Source organism: Lynx rufus, unplaced genomic scaffold (assembly GCF_022079265.1).
Source record: "Lynx rufus isolate CCGP_SWC_20201006 ecotype Redwood Valley unplaced genomic scaffold, mLynRuf1.p SCAF_4, whole genome shotgun sequence".
NCBI lineage: Eukaryota > Metazoa > Chordata > Mammalia > Carnivora > Felidae > Lynx > Lynx rufus.
Window position 1 is genome coordinate 104817221 of NW_025814856.1, and position 21662 is coordinate 104838882.

General features: G+C 35.7%; 1 protein-coding gene across 6 annotated transcripts in view; it reads left to right on the top strand.

Annotated features, from left to right (window-relative positions):
* PHF14 (PHD finger protein 14) overlaps window positions 1-21662 on the top strand; it is a 210591-nt gene that overhangs the window by 19670 nt on the left and 169259 nt on the right. For all 6 annotated transcript variants that reach the window (XM_047095550.1, XM_047095552.1, XM_047095553.1 and 3 more), the window contains one exon: window positions 17163-17322. In XM_047095550.1, the coding sequence (XP_046951506.1) occupies window positions 17163-17322 (160 nt within the window). The remainder of the gene's footprint in view (window positions 1-17162; window positions 17323-21662) is intronic.

Here is a 21662-nt window from a genome sequence, read left to right on the forward strand (position 1 = left end):
ATATTGCCAGATAAGCCACCTCAAAGGTTGTGGGAGAAAAGGTTTATGGACAAAATGCTTATATTACATGGTTGGTTGGTTGATTTATTTATTTATTTATGTATTTATTTATTTATTACTTTGAAGCTTGTTTATTTTGAGAGAGTGTACGAATGGGGAAGGGGCAGGGGCGGGTGGGAATCCCAAGCAGGTTCCATGCTGTCAGCACAGAGCCCAACATGGGGCTTGATCCCATTAATTATGAGACTGTGACCTGAGCTGAAATCAAGATGCTCAACTGACTGAGCCACCCAACTGCGCCTTACGTGGTTTATTAAATAAATACAAAATACATGAAGAGAAGCAAGGGGAAAAAAAATGTGATTAGTTAACACACTTATGATAGAGTACAAGTTGGTGGAAGGATCACCTGAATCTTATGGTACACAGAGTTTGTATTGTATGTCCTGGCTCTCTCTGCCTTTTCAGCTCGAGAGCCCACATAGATGGTACCCTGGGCCAAAGACACACTCTCTTAGATCCAGGGACAAGTATGCCTGGTTATAGCTTTAGTTCTGCAGTTAACCTACAAAATAGTCATGGGCTTTGTGTTTTTAGGCTGTGGACACATGGAGTCAGAATGGTGTCACTGATCGGTGGCCATACTAAGGCCTCATGTATATTGTGTTCATGTCTCATGTGTATTTAGTATATCCTGATTCTTCTTTGTCTTCTCTATACTTAGTAACTAGGTGCCTCAAGAATGTTAAATGTTTCTTGGTCTTTTTGTCCTTTTCTGTCAGTGTGTATGCACATGCTTTACTTTGTACATGTAAGTTTATATCTCATTTTGTTTTTCTGTAGCAGAAATGAATATTCTCAAACAGAACAAAAACAGCATGGTAATCAAGAGTTTACCATTGAATTTAGTCACATGAGCATCAGTGGTTATCTTGATTCAAGAGAGTTCAAGTGGGGATAGAAGAAGGAAAGTGATTAAATGCAATTCCTATGATGACTTTTTATATAAAAAGAAGCAGCAAGATGGGATCTTTGCTAAAAGGGTTATGGAGTTTGAGGGAGGGTTTGTTTCTTCTTATTTTAGGTGATGTGTTAGTTATGTATTTTGTAACAAATTATCCCACAATATATCAGTTTAAAACAACAAACATTTTTTACTTCACACAGTTTCTAATGGTCAAGAATCTGGGCGTGGTTAGTTGGGTGATTCCGGTTTAGGGTCTCTCATGAAGTTGTAGTCAAAGCTGTTGGCCTAGGCTTTAGCCATTTCAAAGCTTGACTGAGGCTGGAGGATCTGCTTCTAAGCTTGTTTAACTAGTTATTGGTAGGCTTCCATTCTCTGGTGGCTCTTGGATGGAGACCTCAGTTCTTCACTGTGTGGGCCTGAGTATCTTCATGACAGGACATTTTTCTTCAGAATGAGTGATCAGAGAGAAAGAGATAGAAGCAATTATATGAGAGAGTGTCTTTTGTAACCTAATTTTAGAAATAAATACTATAATTTCTACATATTGTTCAGCAGACCAGCCCTAGTTAACTTTAAATGTAGGAGGGGACCTTCTAAAATTGTTAATATAAAGGGCACTGATCATTGGGACCATCCTAGAGGCTGTGTACCACAGATGCAGAGATTATATAATATGTTAGTGTGCTATACTAACATGGAAGTGACCAGTGGAAAAGGAGAGTTGATGATCATTTAAGGAGAGAAGAGGAAGGAGTTGCTGGAGCAAGGTTTTTGAGTATAAGGCTAGAGGGGATAGGATCCAACACCAAGTGGAGAGACTGAGTAAATATGAGTAGCCAGAGTAACTGGAGGGAGACGATATATGGATACAGATTACGTAGGTTGTTAGATGTGGTGGTTGGAGCTGTGGAACTTATTTTTTGAATGCTTCTTGTTTTCTCAGTGAAATGGGAAGCAAAGTCATTAGCAGAAGAGTAGAGATGAGGGAGGTGTGGGAGATTTGGGAAGAGAGGTTGGTATAAAATAGTTATTTGGAAGAATGAAATGGACTAGGGAAATGTTTACATAATACTATATGATAGTGTGTGTGTGTGTGTGTGTATGTATGTATGTATGTGTATTACATGTATATTTTATTGCCAGAAAGCTATAAAGGACCACTTGTGATTAGTGGTAATGAATATAAACAGACTAGTTCAACATGGTTGTGTGTATGTCTGTTTTGTTTTCCTCCTTTTTTTTTTTTTTTTTTTTCCCTCCCAGCATGTTCAGATTCCTTGGAACAGGTGCAGAATAGGTGACTATCAAAAGCAGCTGCTGTGCGGCTGATGTGTTTGTTGTATTCATCACCACTGTTGATCACAAATATGTTACCATTGCTTATATCCATAAATCTCATTGCTGATGTGTGATGCAGGCATGACCTCTCCTGTTAATGTTGTTGATTTCTCACCATGCCGAAAGCACTATCTCTACTTCATAGGTCATCGGTTTGACCATGGATATATTTTCTAAGGCTGGCACAGTGGTTTTAAGAAATTGAATTGGTTCCTAACATTGAAAAACTGGGATATTTATTTCACACGTTTTGGATTTCAAACTTCTCTTAAAGTGCTGGCAGCAGTATTTCCTCTGAGGGCAACAGTCTGCTAGAGTTGAATAGGGCTGCCTCCTGCTGGTGAAGCCTAGTTTTCTCACCATAATCCTTTCCCAGATCACTTACTCATTTTTGTCAGTTGCTTTTTCCCTGGAGGTATTTGAATGTATAGTTCTCCATCTGTTTTGAGGGTGCTATCTCTTGGTGCTGGTGCACAGACTGCTGAGGCCTTGTGGTCTCATGGTTGCACAGCTATAATAATAAAGCAATTACTCTTCTAAAGCTCCTGCCTTTGGGACTCAAGCCACTGGGGACCAGTACTATGTACCACCTCTATGTTCTGTTGTCTTTGATTCAGACTTAATGCACCTTGGATTCTTTTTTTTTTTTTTTTTTAATTTTTTTTTTTTCAACGTTTATTTATTTTTTTGGGACAGAGAGAAACAGAGCATGAACGGGGGAGGGGCAGAGAGAGAGGGAGACACAGAATCGGAAACAGGCTCCAGGCTCCGAGCCATCAGCCCAGAGCCTGACGCGGGGCTCGAACTCACGGACCGCGAGATCGTGACCTGGCTGAAGTCGGACGCTCAACCGACTGTGCCACCCAGGCGCCCCGTGCACCTTGGATTCTTAACATGAGTTCTTACCCAGTAGATTCATTGTGCAAACAAATGTAGATTTCTGGAAGGGCACCCCATTAGTACCCTTGACATGCTTAGAGTTGTATTAAAGGTTCATAATAGGACCTGTCCTTCAGGTGAATAGCCTCTTTTATGTCAAATCTACCTTATTTTAAGGTAGTTCTGATTTTTTAAAAATAGCCAAAAACTCTTTCTGAGACAAGGCAGACAAAGATGATCAAGCTGAGTGGTAATTCCATTTAGGTCAAAGCAAGTTGTGTCTGTAGAGTCATGTAGCATATTTTCCTGCATAATTCATTTAACCAACTCTAATGGCAGTTCAAGTTCCAAATGTTCTTAAGTATTTGCTAATGATTGCTCGTTTTTCTTGTAAGACTGAGTCATTAGAATTGGAGACCTATTTTTGTTATGGAAGAAGGAAAAAGAGAAGACAGGAAAGGGAAATTAATGCTCTTGAGTGTGAAGCTTTGTAAGTGTTTTGAGAGGTAGCTAATATGTAGAATAAATAAATAAGAAAGACAATAAATGGGGAAATTGAATACTTTTCTACCTCTTTAGGTGAATATGTTGTGTATTATTGCTTTGTTGGTAGTTTTGTGAATTTTGTGAACTTCAGATAAATTCAAAGTTAAGGTGCAAATTATAAATCATAGGTAAAACATAATTCTTGAGAGGTTTTTTTTTTTTAATTATGTTACAACTTTTCCCCTCTAGTGTAATTTCCCATTTCCTTTGTTAATGTTGGAGATTGTGTTGTATAATTGTGATTATATTATTCCCTCTTTTTTTTTTTTTTTTTTCCCCTTGCTTTCTTACTAGAGTTAGAACTAATAGCTTGAAACATTTCTAGTTTTGGTATTTTACATTATGTTTTGGCTTAGGGGACAAGTGTGATTAAATATTAATGTATTTTTCATAGACATGAATTAAAGTGATGGTTAATATATTCTAATACAATTCTTATAGGGTGTTTGTCAGTAAACATATCAAACATGGTACTTGGGTCCTTTTTTTTTTTTTTTTAAGAGTATAGCTCTTTTTTTTTTTTAATGTTTATTTTTTAGAGAGAGTGTGTGAGCAGGGGAAGGACAGAGTGACAGGGAGACAGAATCTGAAGCAGGCTGCAGGCTCTGAGCTGTCAGCACAGAGCCTGATGCGGCACTTGAACCCACAAATTGTGAGATCATGACCTGAGCCAAAGTTGGATGCTTAACCAACCGAGTCACCCGGGCACCCCTATACTTTGATCCTTTTTAAGTTGATTTCCTATAGGTTATTTGTGTTTGTCTAGTCTAAAAAATTCCTTTACCAGGTAGTATTGAGTAGTATGTTTGAGAAAGGGTTGTTTTGATATGGATATACTCCTCAGTCTCCGTTTAAGTTATTTTTGGTAATACTTAGGTAGTATTAGAAATAAATTATATTGATTAATAGAGCTATGAAGAATTTTTCATCATCACTAGTTTTACATCAGTGGAGTCTACTAATAGAAAAATAAAAATAAAACAAAAACCTTGCTAATAATCTTTGGTTTGATTTTATCTTCTGGGAAGGAGTAATGATGATAAGTCTCAGTATAATAATATTCATCTTGGTCAACATATATCTTCTGGACCTTTTTTGGGTCACTACACTGTTGCTAGCCCATGTTAATTAGACCCTGAGTTGAAAAAATAAGTCATGACTTGTGACTTGATCCAGATAATTTAGACTTTTTTTGTTTTTTTGTCTCTTTCTAGGTGTACCATGTTCTTATTCCATTTTAATTTTGTCTTCCCCTGAAATGGAGTTAGCAGCCTCTTAGAAGTGTCAGTTCTTCACTTATCCTAATAGGAACTTTCATGACTGCTGAATTATTTTCATTTTCAAGGTCTTTCTCCCTGTATAACAATTCTTGCTGTATTTAAAGTTAATAAGTTTTAAAAATGTTCTGCAACTCCTAGTATTTAAATTAAAATGTCACTCTTACCTATTTCAGTAGTTTTTTAAAGCTTTGCTACTCAAAGTATGGTTCATGGATCCACAGCATTAAGCAGTAGCATCTGTGTAACCTGGGAGCTTGTTAGAAATGCAGAGTCACAGGTCCCTTCTAAATTAGAATCTGTATTTTGACAAGATCCCAGGATGTTTCATACACACATGAAAACATTAGTTCCATTGATAATACAGAGAAGTAGCTCTGCAATGATTACCAGGGTATCTAAACTTTAAAATTTTCAGGGCTACCCTTTGGGTATATTTAGCACCAGTTTATTGAGAAGGCTAAAAGAACGCAATCCCAGGTTGCCTCCAAGGTCTTCATTTTTTGTGAGTCTTTGTAATAGACCCTGTAGCAAGCAAGTAGTCATCTGGGAGCCATTTTCTTTGGGCTATGCATACGCCTCCCCCCACCCCCCGCCCCCATTTATTGTTACTTTCAGTTCAGATGCAGTCTGCCAAGGAGAGTCATTTTTACCATAAGCAATATTTCCAAGTAACACAATTGATACTCTACTCTTTATCAGGTTCCCAGACTAACAAAGGTAGAAACTTAACCACAAGTCAACAGGGGAAAGGGTTAATGGAATCACTTGGGATCCTACCAGTTCTCTCTACTAAGGACTAAGAGAGACAAAGGGCTTTAATGCATGAGTCCCTCCAGGACCCGCCTTCTGTTGACTGTAGCAATATCTATTATGTACATACACCACTGAAAGTATTGAAAGTACTCTTTTGTGTACCGCCACTTCCCCAGTACTAGACTTCCCTGTTGCTGTCTTTGAGTCATGGGTCCCATCAACATTTCTGTCTCTCTAGTATTGCTTTTTTTGCCACCTAGAGAGGATTGAAGGGAGAGATTTGGTGAGCACAGCTTTCTCTATGGTGTTGATGTAAACATTAACTACCATTTAAATAAATTTATTTAAATATTAAATATTCTGTAAATATTTATATTTTTAATTTTTAAAAAAATTTTTAATGTTTATTTATTTTTGAGGACAGAGAGAGACAGAGCTTGAGCAGGGGAGAGGCAGAAAGAGAGGGAGGCACAGAATCCCTGAAGCAGGCTCCAGGCTCTGAGCTGTCAGCACAGAGCCCATCGTGGGGCTCGAACTCAAGAACTGTGAGATCATGACCTGAGCTGAAGTCGGACGCTTAACCTACTGAGACACCCAGGTGCCCCGATTCTATAAATATTTAAATGTTAAGACTTTGTGCTAGGAAACTAGAGGATGTACCAGATATAGTCTCTGCTGTTTATATATAATAGAGGAAAGAAAACATGTAAAATAAGAGCGAAGAATACAGTTTTATAAATGAATTATAGATTCTGTGCTATGGGTGTATTGAGTGCAACATACCTTATTGGTAAATCTTTGTGAGTTGTGAGTCAGTTGCATGTGTTCTTTTTGTAACTGAACTCAAGAGGTTTGTTGCTTGGGGTGCATCAAATTGAACACAACCCAAGGAAGGGTTGGAAGCATTGTTATTGTTACAAGTAAGGGAACAGGAAGATAGCTCTCTAAGTACTGTCTCCCATGGGGTTAGTACAGGAAGCTTTTATTTAGCGTATTAGGGAGTACTGTAGGGAACTTACATAGGTGCTTCTGTTTCAATTGTACATGCTTAACATGTCGACATGCTGGTGCATACATCATGTGTTCAAAAAATGGCAGAAAGCTCCGCCCATAGGAGGAGATTTTAGTATAACAGTGAGTGAAGGGTAACTTTAAGGTTACTTCAGGAAGCTTCGGTGCAGGTCCTCAGCACCGAGGAGCAGTCAGGTGAGACACACCTAGCAAGGGGCTATCAGGTGAAACACCTAGTTAGGTATCTCCTTGGCTGGAACTGTTGGTTCTGTAGACCGAAACACTCTCCTTCCCTGCTTTTGTCCCTTCTCCTTCCCTCTTTCTCTTATAGCTTTCAGCTCTCTTATTTGAGTAACTCCTGTTGCATCCTATCATTTTGATATGCAAAGAATAGGCTGCTGATCCTTGCACTAAAGTATATATTTCTGAATATATTGTATTTAGCTTATTGCTTTTTATTTTTATGAAATTTTAAGGTATTTATGAATTTTACCACATTTTATACTATTAAATTCATTTATGGACTGTTAATGCAAATTTTTCTTTGCATTTAGAAATCAGTTTTACATGGCTCCTTGCTTTTCAGCATTATGCTACTTTTCATTAAAATAAGCTCATCAAAGCAGAGATTACTTTGTATTCGTATAGACAAGTTGTATTTCTTGTGAAAAATATTTTTAGGACAGAATCATTAACCTTGTTTATTTTTAGAAATGAGTGTTAGGGGCGCCTGGGTGGCGCAGTCGGTTAAGCGTCTGACTTCAGCCAGGTCACGATCTCGCAGTCTGTGAGTTCGAGCCCCGCGTCAGGCTCTGGGCTGATGGCTCGGAGCCTGGAGCCTGTTTCCGATTCTGTGTCTCCCTCTCTCTCTGACCCTCCCCCGTTCATGCTCTGTCTCTCTCTGTCCCAAAAATAAATAAACGTTGAAAAAAAAAATTAAAAAAAAAAAAGAAATGAGTGTTAGACAATTTAGAGATATTTTATGTACGTATAGTTTTTATTATTTAAAAATTCTTTTAACGTTTATTTATTTTTGAGAGAGAGAGAGACAGACAGACAGACAGACACAGCAGGGGAGGGGCAGAGAGAGAGGGAGACACAGAATCTGAAGTAGGCTCTAGGCTATGTGCGACCAGCACAGAGCCTGACGCAGGGATCAAACTCATGAGCTGTGAGATCGTGACCTGAGCTGAAGTTGGACTGAGCTCAACCGACTGAGCCATCCAGGCACCCCTCTTATTTATTTATTTTTTTTAAAGAAAATGTGAAGTAAAACCTTGATGAATTTGTGGTTGTTTATCCTGTGGTAAAGAATCATGGCAAATACTTTTTGTTCTATTTGTTGCCAGCTACATGAATTAGGGATAATATGTTGTTTGGAGATAGTCTTGAATGATTGAAGCCATTTTACCTATATAAGGATTGGAATCTGAAAATATCTTGCTAACAAGTACCTGTGTTTTTTATGTAGTCAGATTCTAAATCTCCTGCATGTTTTCTGTTTCTCCTGTGGTTGTGACTGATATTTGGGTGGTGTACAAAATACATATTAATGCTTTTTAGAATAGAGATAATCTATTTAGTTATCTGATGTTCTTTCCAGTGGTCTCAGATTTCATTGTGGAAAAGAATCACCTGAGGTGCTTGTTTAAAACAGATTTCTGGTTTCTACTCCTAGAGACTCTGATATAATAGGCCTGGGGTGGGACTCTATTATCTACAGTTTTAAAAGGTAACCTCAGGATTCTCCTGCAGGAGGTGGGGACGATCATCCTTTGAATGATATTGGTTTAGAAGGAAGTAAAATTTGAGAGAGAAGGAGAATGCATAGTTGGATGTCATGCTGGAGTTTACTGTAGCTGCAGGTGTAGGTCATGGCAAGGAGCCAGGGCATTGTAGAATAAAATACATTTTCTCATATAAGGCAGGTAACAGACTCACCAAGAGATTTTTAGAAATTTAGGCTTTTTATTTATTTATAGAAATGGTTGGGAGCAAGCATAGAGAGGAAGAGATAACGAAACTCTGAAAACAAAAAATAATGGTGTCTAAGCCAGTAGAAGGTTGAGACTCGAGGCAGATGGGAGCTAGGGTGTTAACTTCTAAACAGATGTGCCTCTTCTTGCTCCAGCTCTCCTACTGTCTTCAGGGCTAATTTTTCGGAAATGCCTATCTGTTCATATTATTCCGTTTAAAATCATTTTGTCCCACTAGAATAAAGTTCACACTCACAGCAGGACTCTTTTAGATTCCATAACCTGCCAATTTGAATGACTTGCCTTTCCAATATTAGGGGGCTTTCACATATGCTCTACCCTCTACCCAGATTCCTTATGTTCTATAAATACAACCTAAATGTAGAGGTGTTAAATGAGTGTTACTGTCTTATGTTACTAGGAGATTTGAAAAATTATTTTTATTAAAATATTTCTTATTAAATATAAGTAACATATAAATACAGAAATTGCAAACATAGAAGTACATAAAGTAAAAACAGTGAACTACTGTTCTTCATCTGAATTTTGCTTCTCTTTGCATAGGAAATCACTAATTAATTTGGTCTGTATTCACACCAATCCCTCTCTGGTAGTCTAACTCCCCTACAGGTGCTATTCATTTAACTTTGTTATATTACATAAATACATTTTCATTGTAGAACATATCAGTATAAATGAACATCTTGCATACCACATAGAGATAAACATACTTAAAACTTTGGCGTGTGTTCTTCCAGACTTTTCTTGCTTTCTCATGTGCATACAGGTAAACACATTAAAAAAAAATTTAGTGGGGGGGTACCGGGGTGGCTCCGTTGGTTAAGCATCTGACTTCAGCTCAGGTCATGATCTCCAGTTAATGAGTTCGAGCCCCATGTCAAGCTCTGTGCTGACAGCTCAGAGCCTGGAGCCTGCTTTGGATTGGATTCTCCCTCTCTCTGCCCCTTCCCCCGCTCATGCTCTGTCTCTCTCAAAAATAAATAAACGTTAAATTTCTTTTTTTTTAATTTAATGGCCAGTAATATGCAAACTCTTCTTGTGACCTCTATACCTCTGTTACCACTGTGGTACTGTCCTACTCCCTATCCAAGATCCATCCATGTTTATGCGTTGCTTTTTGTGTCTTAGTCTCTTTTAATCTAAAACACATTTTAGAGTCATTCATGACCATGTGTTGAAGAATCTAAGCCATTTTTTAGAATAACTTGTAGAATTTCCCTCAACCTGGATTTGTCCTTTTTTGATTTTTTGTTTTTTTTTCCCCTGATGATTAGATTCAGTTTAAACATTTTTTGGTAAGAATACTATGTTGATGATGTTTACCACCACATGAAAAGAACTATGATGCCAATTTGATGGTAGTTAAGGTGATGTCAACTAGAACTCTCCATTTTAAAACCATTTGTTTTTCTTTTGGTAATTAATGAGTAATCTGTGGCATAACAAGTTGGAGACTATTAATATCCTATTCTCCAATAATCTTTTGCATAGTGGCATATGAGTTCTTGCCAGAATCATTTATTATGTATGTAGCTGCAAGATGGGGTTTTTAATTTTGTCATTCCTCTGCGTTTATTAGGCAGCATTTGTTTTGTGGAGAATTTCTTCTCCCATTTTTCCTTTTCATTATTACTATGTTCTCATCATCTATTACCAGATTGTTCTTTCTGATGGTTAAATTGTCCAGATTTGACCAGTGGGAGTCCCTTCACTCAGGCTCCAGTGTATATATGTGAATACACATATCACTTATGCATTTGCTTGGCTCTGTCTCTATCTAAATAAATGGTACAAATACTGTGGACTTTTTTTCCCCTGTGACTTGTCTTATTTCACTTATTTGTTAATCTGTTAATATTGAGATTCTTTTCATGTGAGTACATATGGATACATTATTCTTTTTAATGTATGTAGTTATAGAACTGTTCAACGTTGTCTTTATTTTTCTTTTTGTGTCTAGTTTTTTACTTATATTTAGTACTAGCAAGTATGTGTCATACATATTCATGTAATAATTTCTGTGGGATAGATTCCTAGAAGTGAAAATGTTGAATCAAAAGATAAGTATGTTTTGGGGCTCCTGGGTGGCTCTGTCAGTTAAGCATCAGACTTCGGCTCAGGTCATGATCTCGTGGTTTGTGAGTTCAAGCCCCGCGTTGGGCTCTGTGCTGAGAGCTCAGAGCCTGGAGCCTGCTTTGGATTCTGTGTCTCCTTCTCTCTCTGCCTCTCCCCCACTTGTGCTCTGTCTCTGTCTCTGAAAAATAAATAAATGTAAACAAACAAAAAAGATAAGTATGTTTTAACTTTTAAAAAGAATTGCCAGAATGACCTTCAAAAACTGTACTTATTTATATTCTTAACAATAGTGTACAAACTACTTGATAACACTGCATATTAGTAAATTTTATTTTAATCTTTTGGAGACTCTCATTTTATTAAAATATGCGCTCACCTTATTATGAGTGAGGTTTGGTATCTTGTCATTTGCATTTTATTTTCTGTTACTTGCTGTATATTTCCTTTGTCATTTCTTAATAGGTTCTACTTGTCTTTTTCTCATTGATTTACTGGAATTTGTTTTATTGTTAATCCTTTGTCCTGTATGTGTTGCTAATATTTTTGATTCTTGTAAATGTTTTTTCCACCCTTTCCAGTGCTTGTTAACTTTGTGGTATTTTTCAATGTTAGAATGTTCATTTTTATACAGTTATAGCTATAAATCTCTCTGTACTACTTTTTAAGTTCCAGAATGAATTTTTATATAAAATTAATCCAGAGAAAGGGAAATTTTCTGAAGTATAATGGAAAGCTAGTGTTGCTGGGTTTTTTGTTTGTTTTAAATTCAGGTGCCTAAGTGACAAACTTCTATATTATAATTCAGCCATGGATTTTTTTTTCTTAAACATCTCATGGTTTAAACAGAAATTTCCTGAATGTTTCATTTTTGAGAAAACTGTCCATCCTGATATAATACACAGATAGTAAGTAAAATGTAGAACAGAGAGAAGAAACATTTCTAATAGTCCTAATATCCAGACAACCATAGGTTAGTGTTTTGGTATAGTTCCTTTATCTTTTCTTCTAATTTTTCCTCTTTTTATTTTTAGTCTTTTTTTTAAATATACTTATTCTTAAGCATAATTAAGAGAAGTGTTTAAGTCGAGATTTTGCTATAAGACAGTACTTGAAATATTGCTTATAAAATGTGTAACTGTCTGATTGCTTTTCAGAGTACTCTCTTCATCCAAATATAGATGAAACTCTTTTCTCTTTGAAATTGAAGAGTTCCAACTTGTCATTTAGTATAAACACCTTTGTGACAAGGTCTTATAACTGACTTGTAATAGTAGGGTACCCCTGAGTGTAATGTCAGTTATCCTGATACACTGATTGTACTGTGTGTGAAGAAAACTGTCACATATGTGTCATATAGTATGTGATAGAGCATTAGGTAATGCACTTGGCAGCAGTTACCTTAGGCTTAGCTGATGCATTAAATGAGATACGGTCTACTAAGAGATGTTTTCCCCCTGTTCATTTTCAGTCTGTTGTCTTTTAACTAGCCCTAGACCATTTGTATTTCTTAGTATATGCAAAGATATATCCTTGTGAATGTTTATTGGGTGGTAAAGTATGTTCAAGTTATAACCACTTGAACTTTGTAAGTCAGCAAGAACTTTGGTTCTTTTATGTTTTGTCATAGGTATCACACATCTTTTCTCAAATAATAGTATTACTGAAATTTTCTTTTAATAAAAATCTGAGGTCTTAGTGATAGGATGTTAAGAACGGAAAAAATGTTTTAAAATTTTAAATGACAACTTTTGGGTTCCTATTTTTTTTCTTTCCATACTGAGAGATAATTAGGAGAGATATTATTGAATACATATTGCAGATCAGTTTAACTCAGTCTCAGAGATGTGGTTTGTCCAAAGTTACATAGTTGGAAGTTGGAAGACTGCAGGTCTTCTGCTCCCCTGGGAAAAGTTGAATGGAAAAAAAATCCACTGGATTATCCATACCCGTGTATAAATCAGAACAATTGTAGACACATTTATATTAGTTTTCCTTAAATACAATTTGTGTAGGTTTCATGTGTTGCTCAGAGGTTGATCCTAATTAGATGGCCATAGAAACATGTTTTCAAATTCTGAATGTCCAAACATTTGAAAACATGAAAAAAGTATATGAAATAGGTTTTATAGGTCTATTAATTTTAAGTGTTTACCCAAATGAAAAAAATTCTCTGCATTTTAGCATCTTCTACTCAGAATTACATAGGTAGAATTACATAGGTAGAATTACATGTTTTATGGTAGTTTCTATTCTGTTTTGTATAGAAGAAAGAAAAAGATCTTAAAATGTGTTTAGTCATTGGGGCACCTGGGTGGCTTAGTTAAGTATCTGACTCTTGATTTCTGTGGCTCAGGTCATGATCTCATGGTTCCTGAGATTGAAGCCCTGCCTTGGGATTTTCTCTCTGCCCCTGCCCCGTTTGTGTGCGCACACCTACATGCGTTCCCCCTACCCCCCTCTCTCTTTCTCAAAATAAATAAACTTCTAAAAAATGGATTTAGTCATTAATTAAAATGGATTAGAGTGGACATAACATGTTAGAACTTTGGTCAGTAAACCCAATAGGCATGGCAGAGAAATACTGGAAAAGTGGCAGGTGAAGAACTCTATAAATCTCACAACATACTGTGAATCATCTTATTGAAGCTGAAGAAGAAATACGCACCTGCTGGTTGATGTTTGAACTTACATAGTACCAATCTTCTAGGTTACAGAACAGGAATTGCCAAGGAGAATCCTTCAAAAATTATTCTTGAGGTTGTTAGTAAGTAGGTGGCTTAATCTCTGTGCAAATTTTTGTTATGTGTGTAGAATATTCTTTAAAAAATAGAATTGAAATTTTCTGTATTCTAATCGCAGAAATTTTCTGTGATTTACCTTGATTTTGGTGAATGAAATGAATAAAATAGATAGCCCCTTGGGGGCTTTGTTATTTTGGTAATCGCCTACTTTGTGTGAATACAGATGAAAGAATTTACTTCAAAGGAACATTATTTTATAAAGAAAATAGATTCTTTCCTTGTAGTATTGTATAACCCTTTGAAAAAGCAGATTATTTTTTATTTTGTTTTTGAGTTTGCTTTGAATACAATATTTTGTTTACTGTTGCCTTTATTGAAAAATTTTATTTTATTGGTGACAGTCAATAATAACTGCTCTCAAGAAGAAAATTATATTTCCTTTTCATTTTAGGGTTTGCCATCTAAAAAATGTATATCTAAACAGAAGTGAAGATGATTATTACCAACCACAATTTAATGATATTAATGAGTTTTTATTTCTTGGCTAATGTTATGTACTGTAGTCTGGGTCCTTAGAAATCTTTTCTTTGGCATTCTTTTGCACAATTTTCAGATCATGTTAAGGTTCCTGGTTAACATGATTAACCTTATGGTTAAGGAACCATAAGGTTCTGCCTTTATGCCTTTGACTAGCATAAAGGTGACAATTATGGCATCTGCTTGAGGCAGCTTATATAAGTCATAGTTGTAAACCAACTTTTTAGTTTTCTGCCTACCAGCCTATTTTAATTGTAATCTATATTCAGTTTTTGGCATTGTGTAAAATACTTACATATGACTATTGACTTATTAATGACATCTAGTAATTTAATGACATCTAGTAAATTATTTTCTTTTTATATCCATATTTTTTCCTTTTTAAAATTTAAATATTAAATACAGTGCAGTATTGGTTTCAGGAGTAGATGAAATTATTTTCTACTTGTGTATAGTTCTTTCTGGGTGATTTAATTCAGTATTTATATAGTTATTTATTTTAATTGGCTATCTTTGGTATTTGTGAAAAGATACTCTCTAGTTTAGGCTCCTATTGTCTATTTAGTGTGTAACCAGGTCACATAATCACATCTTACACTGCATGCATATAAACTTACCTGTGTGCTAAGTCTTGAGTCTTTTGACATACGATCATTGTGTATATATGCTTCTCATAGTGGTTTTGTTTTGTTTTGTTGTGTGTATGTTTTTGTTTTTGTTTGTTTTTTGTTTTTTTAGTTTATTGGAGGTCACTTTGGATGCCCCTTAAAATTTGGCACTTAGACTACCTTAGAATAAACCTGGCTAGAGATCTTTGAGTGGTTGATAATTTGGCTATCTGTCTGTAGAAGCAACCTATCTAGAAGAGGTAATAAATGTGTCTTAGGAGATTGGAGAAATACCCAAGCTTAGAGATGACCAGGGCATACATTAGGCCTAGAATGAAGTTGTAATTTATTACCATTTGTGCATTAATTTTTTTTCTCTTAAGGATATTTTATCATAAGCATAGTGTCTTTCTTTCTAGAAGAAGAGAAATTAGATAACATGAAGTGTTGTGTCAAGCATCATTTAGGGAAAAGAAAACTATTTAGGAGTCATGACTATTGTAGTCACCAGTGCTCTTTATTATAAATCATCAAGAGGTTGAATGGCTTTTTATAGTCTGGGTGAAATTATCTCTTAACTTTTCAGTTGCCCTTCATTGGATTCCATATTTATCAGTACTCTGTTCATGCCAATACATCTTCTTGGTGTTTTTATACTGAGAAAGAATTATACATGACAATGGATGCGACATCTCTTTCTTCCTTTCTTTCTTTCTCTTTCTTTCTTTCTTTCTTTCTTTCTTTCTTTCTTTCTTTCTTTCTTTTTTACTTATTTTTGGAAGAGAGAGAGAGAGAGAGACAGCGCAAGCAGGGGAGGGGCAGAGAGAGAGGGAGATATAGAATCTGAAGCCAGCTCCAGGCTCTGAGCTGTCAGCACAGAGCCTGATGCGGGGCTTGAACTCACGAACTGTGAGATCATGACCTGAACCAAAGTCAGACAACTTAACCAACTGAGCCACCCAGGCGCCCCGTAACATCACTTTCTAGTGAGTTTGGTTGGTTTGTCAGGCAGTAACAGCCTGATCAACACAGAGTTCATTGATAAAATTGAGTTTTAGGAATTTTAATGAGAACCTGATCTTAACCAAAATGTTAACAGTGGTGTTGTGCCTGAATTTCCTGTTGGCTTACAGGTTTGACATCTAATCTACTATTTTCGTTCTTAATGTTTATTTTACTGCTTATTTTTTTAAGCATTATTTTAATGTTTTTTTGTTCTGCCCCTTCCCCACTTGTGGGGCAGAGATAGAGGATCTGAAGTGGGACCTGTGCTGACAGCAGAGAGTCTGATATAGGGCTCGAATTCACAAACCATGAGATCATGACCTGAGCTGAAGTCGGATGCTTAACTGACTGAGCCACCCAGATGCCCCTCTAATCTACTCTTTTTAAGTTCAATCTTAAGAGTGATCTTTTTGATTTTATAAAAAGTTTAGCCAGATCTAGAAGCCCACATAGTAACTTTAGTATTTGTGCTGCTGAAGCAAGTACCCCACATAGTAACTTTAAATATAATTTATAATTGCAGGCATGTATATTTGCATTGATAAAGAAACTTTTTGCTTTTAATAATTGAAAGATAGTTGAAGTATAACATGACCTAATATAAAATGTAGAGACCTATGTTAACTAATCTTGTTTGTTTGGTATGTTTATGAGGATCTTTAAAAATTTTTATCACATTTTCTGCTTAAATAATTTAACTTCTCTCAGATTATAAAGTTAAACAGAAAAAGAGTAATTTCTTGTTTTCATTAATTTGAGTTATGAATAAATTTTTACAGAAGATAGAATTGTAAGTGCTTAAAAAAGATCAACTATCTTCTAGAGCTAGAAGTTGGCTCAGCTATGAATGGAACCCAGCTTGTCTGACTCTAGTCCGAGCTATTCAAATTGTTCTATAGCTTTAATTTATGTTTGTGTGGGTTTCTGTCTTATTTTCCTTTTATTAATACTTAACTTTGTATTTATGGTTATATGGGTTTTTGTTTTAACTGCCATCTCCAAAGTTACATTAGAGGCTTCTTTGATTGTATGTTTGTTTTGCATGAACATGGTCTTATATAAATTTAAGTGTCCATTACAAAGGGAGCACAATAAATATTTGTTAATCAATTGTTCCTAGATGTAATCTGATTTCTTTTTAATGAAAACTTCTATTTTTATGTAATTTTGTAAATTAAAAATTTTTTTAAAGAACTGTATATTTTTCTACTTCTGTAACGCTTTTTCAGTAGATCTAAAACTCTTTCAAAAGGTTGTTTCATTGTGCATACTATGGTAGGTGAAAAGTATTTTTATAAAATTTCACTTACGTGTTTTGACTTTGATATCATTTTTATAAACCATTAGTTTTTCAGAATTTTTTCCACTTTTTGTTTTGTGATTTTATTAATTATTTAATCATACGTTTTTTGTTTTTTTTTTAGGTTGCTATGGAGTTGACGGAGAGAGTGACTCAATTATGAGTTCAGCTTCTGAAAACTCCACTGAACCTTGGTTTTGTGATGCCTGTAAATGTGGTGTTTCCCCTAGCTGTGAACTATGTCCCAATCAGGATGGAATTTTCAAGGAGACAGATGCTGGAAGGTTGTTGTCATAATTCTGATGGGTTAATGTGTCTGCTTTGTAATGTGTCTTCTTCTATTTATAATTTTTTCAGTTACACACTTAGATTTGATTGTCTTTATATATATATATATATATATATATATTTGGCATAGAGTAAATGGGCAGTAGGCTACACATCAGGGGAAGGAGGAGAAAAGACCATTTATTGATTATCTGTATTTGCTTTTATGCCCATAGTTGTATTTAATCCCAGTAATGACTCTATGATGAGACAGGGGCTAAAGTTTTCCATATTATAGGTATAGTACTGGAGGCTCAGATCATTAAGTAATTTTAATTTGATCAAGGCCACAGGCTGATGAACAGTCAAATTTGAACCCAGATCTATCTGACTTAATGAGTATATCAGGAGACAGAACGCATACAGTGATTTTAAAAGGGAAAGTTTAATTTACAGAATTATTAAGCTATGATAAAGAGTAACTATGATAGAGGCTCCTGGGTGGCTGAGTTGGTTGTGTCTGACTTCAGCTCAGTTCAGTATCTCATGGTTCGTGAGTTCAAGCCCTGCATCTGTCTGTGCTGACAGCTCAGAGCCTGGAGCCTGCTTCGGATTCTGTGTCTCCGTCTCTCTCTGTCCCTCCCCTGCTCTCACTCTGTCTCTCTCTTTCAAAAATAAATAAAAACATTTTTAAAAATTAAAAAGAAAAGTAATTATAATATAAAAGAACTCTAAAGGATATCCTAAGGCCGAGGGAGAGTAACCAGGGAATGACCAACTTGGAAGACCCCACCACAGACTGGGGTTCAACTTTGTTGGAGAAGGTGTAGTTGCAACCTACTAGAGGGCAGAGATGTTTGCTGGTTTGCTTGGGCCAGAACTGGTCTTTAGTTCTTGGCAAGTGGGTGTCTAAGCACAGGTTGCAGAGGGAGCTGGGGCAGTGGTGGGATGTCTGTAGTGTGTGGTGTCTGTGTTAAGAGAGCCACAGAAAAATTGTCTCCAGTCTTGGCCTCTGAGGTTACAGAGAGTAGGTGTATGTGGCTGAGGCAGAGCACTGGCAGATGTCCTTCTTCATCCCTGGTGAGAAATAACTTCCTCCTGCAGTGCTGTCTACAACTTCTCCTAAGACAGCTTAATATCATGCTAACTGTGAAGGAGAAATGCTAAAGGGATTTTGTCCATTGTTTCATATTTCGCACATATTTACAGGTGGACTTGGAGGTGAGAGGCAGTAAATTGATAACTAGCACAAAGACCTATGTTCTTTTCACTATGTTCACACTCATCTTTATTATTAAATTTGAGAGATTGTTGTCATAATAGTGTTGACATTTCCCATGATTTTGGTTTTTGCCCAAGAGACTACCATCTGGAATAGATGATTAAGATTTTATTTTGTGGATCACTGCCTATCCCCCCCTTCCCCAATATAAGAGGAGTACTAAAATATATTGTTTTTTATTTTGTGATATAATGTTATTTCAATATTTTTTTAGAAACATGTTTAATATTCGGATGGGAACAAGATAACCTATACAGATTTTCAGAATGGTTTGCCATATTTTAATGTTGAAAAGGATAGGATATACATTTTATCCCAAAATAAAGGATAGCCTTTAAAATTTAATACATATTACTTTAGTAAAGTAAAAAATAGTTTTCTTATTTTTCAAACTGAGTTAGTGGAAGCCCATGAGAAATGTTGCCGTACAAGATTGTTGGGATAACATAGAATCTACCATGGAATCTTGGAGAACCCTGGGTGTTGATGTCTGGGAAAAATGGCTAAAAATCTTACCTCTTCTTCCTTATTGCCCATCCAAGAAGATAAAATCTTTAGTCTGTATCATTGACATGGGCATTATTTCACATTTGCACTGACTTGGACCAGAATTAGGGAGTTTACAGCATTAGAAGTATGTGCTTTCAAGTTGGACTGCCTATATTTGGATTCTGGTCTTTCCTTACCAACTGTGATTATAGACATGTGATAAAGCCTTTTTAAACCTCCATTTCCTTAGCCCTTTTGAGAGAATTAAATGAGGTGATTCCTATAAACAGTACAGTTTCTGGAACATAAGTGGTTAATAAATGTCTCCTTATTTCTACTCCTGCTTCCACTGCTGCTACTAGTGCTTTATTACTACCAATACTGTTCTACTTTCTTAAGGTAATCATAGAGTACCAGCTGCATAAATTCCTTGTGGTAACTATTTTGTTCCAAGAGTTGAAATTTTTGGTGATAAATTGTGGTGAATAAGTAGGGCAACTTTGGAAAACAGTTTGCTTTTAGGGAAGAGAATTTGTTTTACCTCTTTTCTTGTTCATAATTTGAAAGTTCTATTGGGAAACTATAAAGTACCTGTCTCTTCATGCTATTATAATCCACAAAATAGCTTGTAAAATTTTTTCTGTATGGAGAAAAGATAGGCCTCTTTAATTAGATTTACTGAGAAATATTTTCACTGACTGCTATGGGTCTTACCTATGTAGACACTACCTTGATGGTATGGCCTGGCAAAAGTTCCATTATAGTATTTGAACATTTTATTTGCCTTGATACCCACACTTACCTGTAGGCTATGGTGGAAATTATAGGTCTTGATACAGTTTGATGGATACTGTTGAAGCTTGATATGCTTTGATTCAAGGCAAAAAAATAGCCAAGAAGATTTGATCAAAGCCATATAGTATTCTAGTTTCAAATGGAAAATGGGAGGAAAGAAAGAACAAAATATGGAAAGAATGAAAGAAGTTTTGAAATTGACTTCTATCACATGGGCTTTTTTTCACCCTTTGTTTCTGATGGGAGCTGCAAGTTCTACATAGGAAATGATGTGATCTAATGTAAGAAAACCATGAGTACATTTTTGTCATTAAATTTTTATTCCATTCCTTAGGAAGAGTATTTTACTCTAAGTGGTCTGATTATGGGAAATAATAGACTCTAATAACTTAGAGATAGCATGCACAACACTATGCTGAAAGCACTTCACATTACATAATTGTAACTTCTAAACTGCCTCTGTGGTGCTCTGTTTCTAGCAGTGACTTAGTAATTGATTAATGAGTGAATAAATGGAATGAAAATGACAATGAAAGTGGATTTATTTTACATATTGTAAAAGCACTACAAACACATGTTTCAAAATCAAATTTGATTGATTAAAATAGTTCCCATTCTGGGGTGCCTGGGTGGCTCAGTCGGTTGAGTGTGTCTGACTTTGGCTCAGGTCATGATCTCACAGTTAGATTCCTGAGTGTGAGCCCTATATCAGGCTCACTGCTGTCAGCAGCACTTTGAATCCTCTGTCCCTCTGCCCCTCCCCCACTTGAGCTGTCTCAAAAATCAGATATTTTAAAAATAAAATTGTTCCCATTCTGATTGAGCCTTTGATAAGTATCTGGTTAGTTTTCTTTATTAAAATATGTGAATTTAAAAGAATTTATTAATAGTTTCTATGCTATGACAATTTGACTCTGTTTCTTCATGGCTTTATGTGGTGCTTGTTTTGTATTCCTTTCCCCAATCAACATCTGTCATCATAGCTCCAAGCAAAATGGATGTTAAAGTAACAAAGAAGACTATTCGTTTTGATTTTTCAATTTGTATTAATTATAGAGTTCTAAAGTTTGTGCAGTTAAACAAATGAACAAAAAAATATTTACAACAGGTATTACAAAGGATGGAAATTGTCTCAGCTGTTTGATAGGTGTTTTAATAAAGACCCAAGTTGGCATCCTCACATGAGTGATTTGGGGAAATGATACACTTGTGTGCCAATCACACTGAAATGGCAGTTTAAATCTGTAGTACTTGCATGGCTTGTACTAAAACATTTTCAGAAGGTCAGTAGGAAGCAAGCAGCCAGCTGTTGGGTTTATCAAAGATAAACTCCTGCAGAGTACAGTGGCATTTAATACACCAGTGGAGCATGAAAAAACTGTGCAAATTAAATTGAGAAAGCAGCTGCTTGTTGAAGATGTGTATCTTTATATTGAACTCCGCGGGATGCATTTGGGAGGTTGAATTAAAACAGTCTATCAAGAAAATCTCAAAATCTTGGAATTTCTTCTCAATAAAAAAGATAATTTTTAAAGATTCGTAACTATTTTCCCCAGGACCTCTATAAAATGATTCTTAGTCATCTTCTTTTAAAACTTACAGTGTGTCACAAAACACAGCCATGTGGCAATGATAGCCTCTCAAACTGTGATAAAGCAGAATTTATTGTTAATATAGTCACAAGGTGAAGGCAGATTTACCATCTCATTTTTACCTTCTTTCTTAAAGAAGTGATACAGATCTGTTTAAAAATTTTAAAACCATTGATCCCATATATTGTATGGTTGTAAG